We start from the raw sequence: 13,008 nt of genomic DNA on the forward strand, positions 1-13,008 counted from the left end.
AAAAAACACGTTTTTCCCGCCAATTCAAATCACGTATGGTCACAAGGTCTACTAATTGACTCCTTTGTGGCTAAGCACTAGCAGAGCCATCTATGAGCAGACATTTCACAAAAAATATAGAAAATGGGCACAGCATTTTCCCCATTTTTTGTTCATTTTCCCCGACGGCATTGGGTTAAGCTATATAGAAAGCTTATCAAATGAAATATTTGTCACAAGTAAATTCTTTATTTCAGCTTATTAGCATCTTTTCAGATCTTAAATTTTGTCTTAGGCTGAAAGAATTACCTAAAGAATGTAGTATTTACATTTGATTTGGTTTGTAGTTCTAATGATCTGACAATTGCCTTTCTTTGCTGAGTGATGGGAAAGAAGTTTAAATATTCATGAAATTGAATATTTCTTCCAATGAGTTCTCCATATACTGTAATATTTTTGTATGAAATTACTGTTCTGCTTCATTTTGATATAGAAAAAAATAGCTCTGCAGGCCATGAGTATGATTGATACTAATACTTAAGTACCTTTTATAGTCAGAATTTATCTGAGAACCAATATTATTAGGCTTGGTATTTTTCCAAATAGTGCATAAGGTTGCAATTGTGGTCTTCTGGTATGACCAAAAAGGGAGTGAACCCTTCATGGATGAAAAATCTTTAGTTGATAAGCTGCCACATAATTTTATTCTTTGAGACTGCCAGTCGCTTTACTCTTGATGAGAACAACTTTTATTTTAGATACTGCTTTTATATCAAAAGAAAAAAATACTTTAAAAATAATTACAAATTGTAATGTGTCAGTCTTACTGTACTTTTTTTTTAAGTTACCAAATGGGTATGAACAAAAAAAAAAAAAAAATTTACAAGTCACATTCTTTTATAAAGTGGGACGTATCTGGGAAAAGTAAGTTTTTTTAGTTTAATTTTTTACAATATACTTTTTAAACTAATAGGGTCAACAGTGTGTATGAGTGATTGTTTTGATAACCAGTACAAATTGTTTTTTCTGTATTGGTAATGACTTTTTTTTTCAACTTCAAGTATCTAAGCATGTGATATCTACATTTAAAATGTTCCTTTTTACAGTTTAATATATTTCAATGTACCAATAATTACATTTACATATCTACTATTATGCAAGTCACAATTTCCCTTTACTAAATAAATAAATATTTCATATGGGGTCATATAGCAGCAAAAATAAATGAGCACATATTCAAAGGTATGGTTGCCAACTTCGTCAATAGCCAGAACTCTTTATCTGAATCAATATTCCCATATCCCAAGTTTTAAAAGGCCTGTCTACTCAACAAGCCAATTTTATTAACCCCTAAAGGATAGTTTGATTTAAATTTAGTAAGCTGCACCATGAATGGCATGTTTGAACATCCCACCTCAAAACTTTTAATGCACAATCTTCTCTCATCCCTCTTCAAGGGGTACAGTGGTACTTGGAGAAGAGTCCAGCATCATGGAATATTCATAAGTTTACGTTATTCACAGTTCCACAATGGGGCACATAAGCCAGATTTGGAAAACATTTGAAATTAGTGATTTTTCTATAAATCAATTGACCAAACTACTTCCGAAGGGGTTAGATTGAGGCAAGTGAATAAATGACACGTGTTAGAGTAGATGAAATTCTAGCTTATATTTAGCACTCTTGATATTACTAATTTCACATTCTATGCTTTTGCCTCTTGTAAGCTTGAACTTAGCTCACATACCCCAGTACTGTTTTTGTTTTGTTTTCAGATTCCATATGTAATGTTTTCTACATAAGTTCACAAATTATCTGTATTTCATATGTCCAGTCCTTTGTTATGTTTTACAATGTAATCTCTCTCTCTCTCTCTCTTTTTTTTTTTCTTTTTTTTTATTCTTTATATTATGTGTCATTTCACAAATAAATTTTGCTATGTTGTTTCTCCTTTAGTTTTTAATCTTTATATTCCCTTTAAAGATTTATTCTGCAAATATCATCCTCATTGATATACTTTGTGTAACCATCTGTAGTGTACTTGTCTGAAGATGGTAGTTTTAGCTAAGGATTATTCATACAAGGCTGCATAATGCCAATTTTGTAGGTAACCTTGGATAGGAGAAGAGAATTGCAATGTAGTCTTCATCATCTTGTTATGTAAAAAGAAGCATTCTATCTCTAGTTCTCTTCTATTAAATGTCGTTCTGAAGTGAATTGAAGTCACTTCACTCAATCACAATTCCTGTGTTTACCAGTAGGATTTATTTAAAATTACATAACCTGTTGTGTGTAAGGTGTTTATGATATTGAAGTTGCTCATCTTGCATTTACTTTTTGGAAAGCCACTCCATTGTTGTGCCTTGCTTCTAACAATGGCTTTGAAAGGTCTTGCTCAAAGGCACTACTCAGTAGCTTTTATACATTGTCAAATATTTTGATAGCATGATAAATAGAATATTTGGATGTGTCTGTCCGCTTCCTATAAAAATCAAAATGAGGCGATAACAGTTGAATGTCAATAGAATAATTATTAATTAATAGAGAATACAGAAGGTTGCCACTTTTATATAAAATGATTCCTGCTCTTCTCCAGACAAAGTTTTCAATGTTTAAATCTGTAGTAAGTAGTTTTGCATAACATCATGCAATTGGCAGTAAACATCTTAATTATTTTTAATTATCATAATCTACTCATATCTGGTGCTATAAGTGATTCTCATGAAAAATATTGTTGTTATTTTGGCACTGTGTTATGCTAGATTAGTGAATAAAGGTTGTTTGGGCTTTTTTATATATATATATATATATATATATATATATATATATATATATATATATATATATATAGAAAGGTTAAGCCAGTATTGCTGAATTTTTAAAATGTAAAGATTTTTCTTTATGTGAGCATGTAATAAAAGATAAAAGTAAATACTTGCTTTACTTGTGATATATATTATTGGTATGTTTCACTAATTGTATTTACTACCTTTATTCCATACTTTAAATGATTAGTGTTAAATGAATGTAGGATCAAGAAAGGAAAATCCTGTTATTGTAATTTCTGTTGATAAAATGAAGAAGACATATATCCAGAAAGTTAATAGTTACACAGAGGAATTAGTTAATTTCAAATAATTTTTAGTGTAACTTACAGCACAATTTTGAAGCTAGAAATGTTAGAAAAGAGGCCTTCCTCTAATGGCAATCCTCTACCATTAAACATAACTTCCAACATTTATATTGTAACAAACAATGTGGTCTAGGCTTTCTTGTAAGCTGATCTTATCAAATCATAGGTGATTATGTATTGCTGGATGGATTTTGCTGGGTTCTTTCAGTAGTACAGGACCTTGATTATTTGTTGTGGTACTGGTGTTTTAGGTGGGAGACCACTACAAAGAAGAGCTTGAAAAAATCTGAAAAACATTTTTTTCAATGATTTGGTCATAGAAGTAGTGTCATGAAGAAAGTATTTTTATGGAGATCATAGGATATCAGTGAACTGCCTTCATATTATCCCATTTGCTGTATTACAGTATGCTTCAGATATGAGGCATATTTCATCAATAATATAAGAATGGAACCTTTGCTGACAGCTTAGAATAGAAGAAACCTTAGTAATGTGTACTTCTATCTTTAAACTATAATTCAGAAAAAAAAATCTTCATAGACTTAGATTATGAGTGTAGCAGTGCTGCACCTTCACAGTATATGTTCTCTCCTCCATTTGTGTTTGTTGAAACTTCTTTAAACTATACTCAAACTTTAAAGAGCTGCAAGATTCATCTGATTTAGTAGTCATTTCTAACGTGACAAATAAATCTGTACAAACTTCATACTCCTGTTCCTCCTGTTCTTCCTTCTACGATAAAGCATGATCTTCGCATTGCAGATCTGTATGTAGGGTGCCACTAAGTGTGTCCAGTCTTCATAAACATTGTACAAGTTGTTATTTGTGTATAATGTTGATCAAAGCCGCCTGAGGCCTTAAATTATAAAACTTTCTCTACAAGCATACTGAAAGAAAAAATACATAGCATGTATTAAACAACTAAACAAAATAAACTTCTAATAATCATATATGTTCTTGTATTTTCCCCAACATTTTTTTTATCTTTATTACTAATGTAATGCAGTAAGAGACGGTAAATACAGCCTTGCAACTTCTCGCCCACTTCAGTCTTCATTTCAAACTCTATGCTATCATTGGCAATGAAGAGAAGGGAAAACAATCTAAACTGATTGCACCATTTCGAATTGTGTAGATCACTGGTGTTGTTCACTCCATGCTTTTTGGTGACCTGACATGGTGACAATGGAGCAACACTAACTTCTGCAGGGATGGGATGAAGAGAGATAAAGAAATAACCAATTTTATAGTTATATAAATGGAATATTATTATAACCTGTTGTAAAGATTAGGTTGTACAGTGAGGAGAGTGAAGTGATAATTCCCTTTCTAGAGGTGTTTTGCAAAGCCACCAAAAGTTGTAATGGTCAATGATTGGCTTTAAGAGAGAACATGCAGTATAGTTTATGGAAAAATCCTCGGCTGTGCCTTGGCCTGACACCACGATGACCCAGTCAGAAGAGGCTCCAATTCACACTATAGTCAGTTCCCCACAAATCTTAAGGATCATACATGATTAGCTGGATAGTTGAAATATAGTCAGAATTAGAAAGAGAGAGAGGGTGGGACAGACTCAATCACACACATACATGAAGAGCCAGAGACAGCAACAGACAGACAAATATGTTTATATACATGTTTTTAATCTGCATAAAGTTAGTTTTAAACACTGGCTTTTATTAATATAATCACGACTCCTTACAATCTCATCTTTTTCCATTGAATATTCCGTTGCATTGGAGCATTGAATTGATATTCATGTTTGTGATTAATATCTGTTACAGTACAGTATGGAATGATAATCTAATAGCAATCAGATAATATCACTGTGTGCGATAATAGGTTGTATGGTTTGGTTCTGCAATGGTCTACAAAAACGCCCCCGATGAATCCGGGACAGCCTTACGCGAACGCTCCCCATCATGTAAACAAAGTGTGTGGTAAAGTGTGTTCTGCTGTAAGTGAAGCGTCATGTTTTGATAAAATAGATGTTTTACCAGAAAAATAAGCTACTTGGTGATGTTTGTGGGTGTACGTGGTGTATATTAAAATTGAATTTTAGCCAAGAACGAACGGGTTATTTTCTCTATTCCAATATAATAAGCAAAATTTCAATTCAGCATTGACCACACAGGATTCATTCAAACGAGTTTATGAAAGTTATAGCAAGACTAGGTAGATTTTATTTTTAAAAAGAATTTACGGCCAGTCTTGGTTGTTTTTTTTAGCAAGTTGAAGCCAGGGCTTCACTCATGTCCAAACCCTTTTGACCTGTGTCATGGTTTCATGTCAGTCGGTATTTTTGCTGCGATTGGAATTCCTCGTCTTGCTCGTTCAGACAACTTGCTATGGCCAGCAGAACAACAAGGCCCTCTTTGTCTCCAGTGCAACCAGTGAAAAACAAACAAATTTTATCATACCTGTCTTAATTTACAGGCTGCATAGGTTTTGTAACTCCTCTGATGCATATTTAACTTATGTGCAAATGACAAACACAAAAATACCCTGTGATAACAATAAAGGCCTACCAATATCTTATGGTTGCCTGCAACTGTCATTGTTTACCTACAAATGCTATTGTGATGTCATCTCATCCTGCATGCTTAGCAGCAAAATAGGCAAGATGAACAAGATGGACAACTTGCCCTGGACACCAAAGTAGGGGTTCTGAATGGTCAAAACATCTCATCCATTTTGGCCAACTTGTTGGACAAGGAGTTTCAAATGTAGCATTTACAAGAATGGTTCTTGCAGTTGTTACATTTATTTCTGTTATTTGAGTAGTTGTTTATCCTTAAACATACATGAAAGATAACATCCACCTGAGATGAAGCTGTGAGATTGCCTTGGCTTCTGTGCCCTTGGTGTTCCATTAAAGACAAGCAAACCTCAATCACATGTATTCTACAAAGGTGGTCATTATAGAAACAACAGAGCAAAGTAATTAGGAAATTTATGCTATGTAATTCTTTTCCAAAAAAAGATAACAAAGTTTTATGATATAGAAATGGGTTAAAGATCACTATCTAACTTCTGGTCCTCTCTAGTCATGGTATATGGTAATTCTTTACAGTACAGTTGACTTGCCAGACACTAACTCCCCAAGTCCATGTCACAAAAATGATTAACAATCTAAGTTGCTATGACTGGGCACTGCCTGAGGGGAGGGATGATGGGGGGTTCTAACCCCCAACACCCCCTGGGAAACATTGTCTTCACCTCAGTATGCAAATCAAGAAAGAGCTGAAACTCGGGAGCACTGACTGGATTTAGGCAGTGAGCGGCACTTTCCATGATATTTTCTCATTATTTGTGGTGCTGCCTGCATTATACAGAGTGACTGAAAATATGTCTATAACACTTCCTTCTTAAGTTGTGTAACATGTAATACTTTGGTATACATTTATTGGAAAATATAATGGCACTATGTTAATCAAAGAGAAAAACTACACCCACTAATACATAAAATAGTATGTGTAGGCAAAAAAATAGCATAAGAACTGAAGAAAATTGGTCACAACATTGGGTAGGGGTCTGGTGGCAGAGTCCCCTATAGGTAAATACTGCATTCAGATGGGGTCTAGAGGTGAAGCCTCTGGCTTAGGAAGGTTTTTGGTTCATACAGCAACGTTTGTGAATTTCCTAGAAATGGCTAGAGAAAAAAGGGACTTTATCCCAGTGGGGTGCAATCACTTCATAAACATTGCCAATACTCTCATTTATATCATTTGTGATGGAAAATAACAAGAGATTCATGCATATTACAGTGTGGATAATTGAAAGAAAGTGTAATAATTGCAAGATCAGGTGGCTATGTATAACTTAAAAATTTCCAAAACTATATATACTGTAGTTCTTGCCATTTCTTCATAGTACTATTGATTTTGCTATTTCTCCAGGGAATATCTTCAGGACCAAACACAAACTCCCACTGAAAATGGTAATCCCAAAAACCATGTGGCACTTTTGTGTAAGAAGTTTCCATCGTTTCAATGCTGTTGCCAGATCTTCGTTACCTTCAGGTGAGACACCACCAATTTCTCTATTTCATTGTCAGTTTTTATTTAGAATGTATGGAAAATTATCTTAGAACATCAATAGAGTAAATGTTTTTGTATGTTACTGTTATTTTTGTGATGCTAACAGTAGTAGTTGGAATCCATTTCTCCTTGAGCAACTGATTCACTGAGGGTCAGGTGTAAGATTGTTTTTTATGAATATTTTTTGTTAAGATGTTTTCCAAAACTATCAGGTCTTATTGTCTCATTGAACCAGTTGATTTAATGAAAGTTAACCAGATGTCTCCTCCATGGAATTTTTATACATACCATGTCCAATATAAGTTTAATTTATTAATTGTCTTTACACATAGATGGCTCCACAAGTACCAAATAACGAATTAGCCAATTGTTAGTGTAGCAGCCACGACCCACAACCAGCCAAACTCAGTTCTGCATACTTTGTTGGTTGAGTCACACCAGGTCCAACAGCCTTGCCCTCACTCTCTCGCCAGCATAGAGGTTAATAGCCTATATATATATATATATATATATATATATATATATATATATATATATATATATATATATATATATATAGAAAAAAAAAAAAAAAAAAAATATATATATATATATATATATATATATATATATATATATATATGTATATATCCTCTCGTAGTTAATGAAGTTAACCCCCTTAAGATTCGGGATCCGGAACCGAGATCATCAACTCACAATTCCAGCATACCTTAGCCAAGCAGCAGCAACACTGGGGAGCCTCTACAGCTCTTCTGTAGATCTCTACTTCACTTACAGGATCCAGCCATAACAGTGTGCACAAATACCGACTCAATCACTCCCTAAAGAGAGTACTAACTGTAGTAGATACCACCATTCTACCACACTATTGAACCAGGAATGAAACATTTGGCTTATCTCTCACTCATTTAGTTAACTCACTAGAGGGGGATTACCTGCAGCCTGCACAACTCAGTTCCACATACTTTCAAGGTTGGGTCACACCAGGTCCAACAGCCTTGTCCTCAGTCTCTCACCAGTATGCGCTTTTCACAACTCATTGCCGAGACCTGACTGGTTGACACTTGACACCTTGTGACTCTCTGATTGGACAGCAGGCTCCCCTCATTCCTGATTTGCTGCCACAGCTCCGGAGTACTTAAACTTTGGGATCCAGACTTGAGATAATCAACAGATACAGCACCCAGCCATAACAGTGGGCACTCACACCCACTCAATCACTCCATAAAGAGATATAGACCAGTCATGTAGTAGATACAATTCATTTACTACACTAGTACTACTTATCTCACCGGTTTACCTTTTCCCATCATTTTTGGAAATATTTTCTGGTATCTTATATTTCTGTTAATAATGTCAAAAACATTATGATAATTGTAATGATAAAAACAGCATCAATATTGATAGCATTGGTTAAAAAAAAAAAAAGAATCCCCTCAACCTCATGAAAAGGTGAATTATTTGAGGTCACAAAGTCTACTAATTGCTTCCTTTGTGGCTAAGCACTTGTGAGGCCATCTGTGTGCAAAAACATTTCACAAAACAATACTACAGTGAACACAACATTTTCAACTTTTTCCTGGGAATATAGGGTTAATAAACAGCTTATTGGAAATTACAGATATAACCTAGTTGTCGTAAAATAATTGATACATATTTAATAAAGATATGTATATAAGAAAGATCCATGCATTTTGATTTTGAGAAATATATTAGGAGAAGTGAAAGTTACTTTGGATGAATCTTTCAGGAACCCATGAATTTATGAGAGAAATATTTTGATACAGTATATGGTATTTCCCCTTTACATATTAAGTCAGAAATATTGATAAGAAATTAATTCTAGGAAATGAAAATGTGTGGGATGCAATGTACAAGAGAGGCATTCCTCGCACTATGGACGAGATGAGCGTAATGCTGGGAGAAAGAGTGGATTCGCCTCCCAATTCACGTCTTCTGAAAATAGCTATCGTGGGTGTGCCCAACTGTGGCAAAAGCACTCTTATCAACAGTCTTGTTGGCAGGAAAGTGAGTGAAAGCAGTGTCTGTTGTCCTTGTGTATATGGTCATTGTCTTGAATGAGATAACAATATTTACTGCTTCTGTACTGAAAAGCATCACTATACTTAATATACCATACTTATCTGTCTATCCTGATCTCACCTTTGATTTATGATATATACCTCTCATCTTATTTTATTTTATTTCATTTAACAGAACTGGTATTTTTTTTACTTGTGTATTTATATATGTTTGTAATGTAGTTGTTATTGATCAGACATGTTCATTGTTTGTTTCAATTGTTCATTTTCTATATAGGGTGACTTTGCACTCTTCTTGCTTATTCTCTTTGTGTATACAATGTGTGTCTCACATTATTACTTCAGGTGTGCAGTGTTTCATCTAAAGTTCACACAACTGAAGTCAGTGCCCGGGCTGTGCACAATGTAGATTCAACCCAGATGGTGTTCTTGGACACTCCAGGCTTAGTCACCCCACAGGAAGTCAGCAAGTGAGGGGCTTTAATTTCTTTTTTTTCACTTGAATACAGCACAAACTTAAATATTCAGATATATATAAATTGATTTTGAATTTGTGGTTCTCCCTTGTTTTAACAGGCACAGTCTCAATCGTTCTTTATTAAGAGAGGCAGAAATATCACTTCATGAAGCTGATGTGATGGCAGTGATCCATGATGTGTCCAACAAGTATACCTGCAATAGTTTGCATCCCAGAGTATTGCGGCTTTTAGCACTATATCCCACAACACCAAGTATTTTAATCTTAAACAAGGTAATTTGTTTATTAAATCTTAATTTTAGTATCCTTCCTTTCATTTAATAGTATGAATTGCTACCTGTTTGTTATTTGTTACTTTGCTCAAAAATTTATGTTAAGAAAATGGATATGTATAAACCTATTAAACAGTACCTTACTTCATCATAGTCTGAACCCACCTGTGACATCAAATCCTTTCACATTATGGCAAACTCATCACTCATCCTATCACATCATGCACAGCTGAACTTGCTCACAAAACAGTTGTTTGCTACTTTGGCCCTGACTGTGGTCATTGAGGAGAAACATTACAATAAAAATAGACTTAAACCCTCTTTTTAACATAATTTCATAAACCCTCATTTGTAATGTAGCTAAGGTCATAGAGAGCAGGTGAAATGTATGTCTCCCACATCACTAATTTTTTTTGCACAAGTGGCTGACTATACATGAAGCCTGGAGCATGGCATGGTGTAGCACAGAGAAATTGTGTTTCAAATGGATTAATTGTAACTTCTATACATTCATAAGCTTAGTTTACTTTATAGTAGTGAATAGAAGCCTAAACTGTCTTAATACATGCTAGAGCTTAGCTCAACATCAGATCATACCATGTAGATTTAACCTACCACGTTATGCTTTGTCTTAATTTACTCCTCATTGCTTGAATTTTCATCATACAATCTTACTATCCTTTATGTCACATCTCTTGAACCTAATTTTTTCCCAAACTAGCAGTTCCCTATCCTTTCTACACTCATGACCCCTTTCTCAAAGCTCTGATACCTGGAGTGAGAGAAAATAATATTCAACAATCTGTACAAGCTTTATATGCCTAATTGTAATATATTATGTCTTGAAGACATGATTTTGCAGTATACTCTTAATATGAACATAGATGAAGGTTGTAGATCAATTGGTCTCCAATATCTTTTCCCCACGGCTTTGAACTCCACTACTAAGCCTCTGCAACAACCAGTTGGGAACCATTGTCTTAAACAAACCATTAAATCTCATCTTTTGCTATCTCTTGCAGTACTGTATCACTGTACTGTGTACTATAATTATTTCAAATTGCTCTTTATTTTATTTTTATTCTATCTTTGATCTTCTCTTAATTTTATTTACTAATTTAGCTATGTATAGGATTAATACATCTGCTGCAATATTGTTATTCTCTCTGTTTAAAGGAACTCACCCAACTTTACCAACCTAAAAGTTATTAATATTCTATTATTATTCTATTATTGTGGCCTTTTTTTATGATCTGAGATTTTTTCTATGTTGGATCTAATTACAAGGTTAATGAAAATGATGCATAAATTACATTTGAAGCTTGGTTTTTATCGTTTCAGGTTGATCTAGTCAAACATAAACAGCGCTTGTTAGATGTAACTCGAACTATTACAGAAGGCATTGTAGGTGGCAACAGGTCACATGTAGAGAAGAAGAAAGATGTTCCACTCAATAAGGAGAAATTTTTGAGAAAAGCCAAGAAAACACTGCAGAGTAAAGAAACATGCACAGAGGACAAAATTGAAAAAAAAAGTGAAAATACTTTGATAACTGGTCAGATTGGTCTGCCAAGAGATATCAGTCAGATAAGTGAGCAGGACATTCTGGAAGGAAAAGTGAGATTGACAGAACAGGAAATTAATGCCTTTATTGAGAACCGGACTGGGTGGCCCTTGTTCCAGGAAGTCTTCATGATATCTGCCCTTTCTAGCCTGGGGGTGGACGACTTGAAGGATTTCTTCTATTACAAGGCCTATGAAGCTCCATGGATCTTCAATTCTCAGGGAAGTAATAATATGAAATCTTTTTGTATCACAGTGTAAAATTATGAGTGTTACTTAATATGAATTTTGCCTTTTAAGCATTATACACTGAACATTTGTTACTTTTATCTCTTGGAGTAAAAAAAATAAAGTAATTCAACATCATGTAAAAAATAAATGTAATGAACTCTTTTAAACTCTCAACAGATGTTGACAGACCAAAACCCCCAAGATATTGCCTTAATGACAATAAGAGAAAAGTTCCTAGATGCTTTCAAGAATGAAATCCCCTATAACCTCAAGTTCACAATAGAGCATTGGGACCTCTCAGAAGAAGGTATGTTGTCAAAGGAAGGTTTTAAAATGAAATGAGTTTTATGCTTCCTTCTCATCTCTACTGCTTTTTCCCATTGCCTCAAGTGCTCCATTCTTTTTTATACACTAATTACCCCCCCCCCCCCCCTTTATACATCGTGAATGTTATCCATTGTAAGTCAAACACTGTTATTGCATTATACATTAGTTCTTCATTATATGCAAAATTATGTTATCTTTATCTGCCATCAGAGATCCTGTACATCACAGTTCAGATTGGGTGCAAGAGACAAGGTCTTGCCCGGGTCATCATAGGCAGTGGTGGCAAGTGTGTTATCCCCATTGCCCAAGAGGCAGAGCAGGATCTGCGCAATACCTTCTGCAATGAGGTGAAACTGAGATTGAATGTTGTGTATGATCCTGCGCTCAAAAAAAAATAGTCAAAATATCCTAGTTTGACATTTTAGAAGTTCAGAAATGTGCATTTTTTTATTTGATCTGATATTTTTATTTTCTTTCTATTCATTCTCTCCTTCTCCTCTTTCCAATATTGTTTTGAATTTGAGTTATTTTATAATGAACAAATTTTTTTTCAAGACCTGTTTGTTATCCAGAATATTGTGTAAATATGTATCTACTGTTGGGATTTAGATTTACATGTTTAGTGAAAATAGTAAATCCCAAATATGTTAATAAAAGAAAATTACTTTGTTATTTATTAATTGATACATTAAAATACCTGATGAGTTTATCAGTGTGTTAATATATGACACCTATACAAGGTTCCTTTTTTAACTGTTAAGCTCAGAGAATATTGAATAAAAAGAAAATTCTTCTACAGTCATATCATATTACTATTAGGAAATGATTGTTTTTAGTTTTAGGAACTGCATTTAATTTGACTAGGTTCATGTTTCTTAAGAGTTTCCTATTGCATTAGAAGCTCAAGAACTGATGAGAGCTTCACTTAAAGCATCATTTGCTA

The 13,008-nt window shown here is 34.1% G+C and overlaps 1 protein-coding gene across 1 annotated transcript; it reads left to right on the forward strand.

Annotated features, from left to right (window-relative positions):
- Window positions 1-5,056: 5,056 nt before the first annotated feature.
- LOC125044449 (GTPase Era, mitochondrial-like) lies at window positions 5,057-12,772 on the forward strand. Its single transcript, XM_047641128.1, has 8 exons — window positions 5,057-5,069; window positions 7,012-7,134; window positions 8,999-9,180; window positions 9,540-9,664; window positions 9,771-9,945; window positions 11,286-11,729; window positions 11,916-12,045; window positions 12,276-12,772. Exons 2-8 carry the CDS (start codon window positions 7,050-7,052, stop codon window positions 12,461-12,463), a joined length of 1,329 nt encoding a protein of 442 aa, XP_047497084.1. The 5' UTR covers window positions 5,057-5,069; window positions 7,012-7,049; the 3' UTR covers window positions 12,464-12,772.
- The last annotated feature ends 236 nt before the right edge of the window (window positions 12,773-13,008 follow it).

Source organism: Penaeus chinensis, chromosome 35 (genome assembly GCF_019202785.1).
Source record: "Penaeus chinensis breed Huanghai No. 1 chromosome 35, ASM1920278v2, whole genome shotgun sequence".
NCBI lineage: Eukaryota > Metazoa > Arthropoda > Malacostraca > Decapoda > Penaeidae > Penaeus > Penaeus chinensis.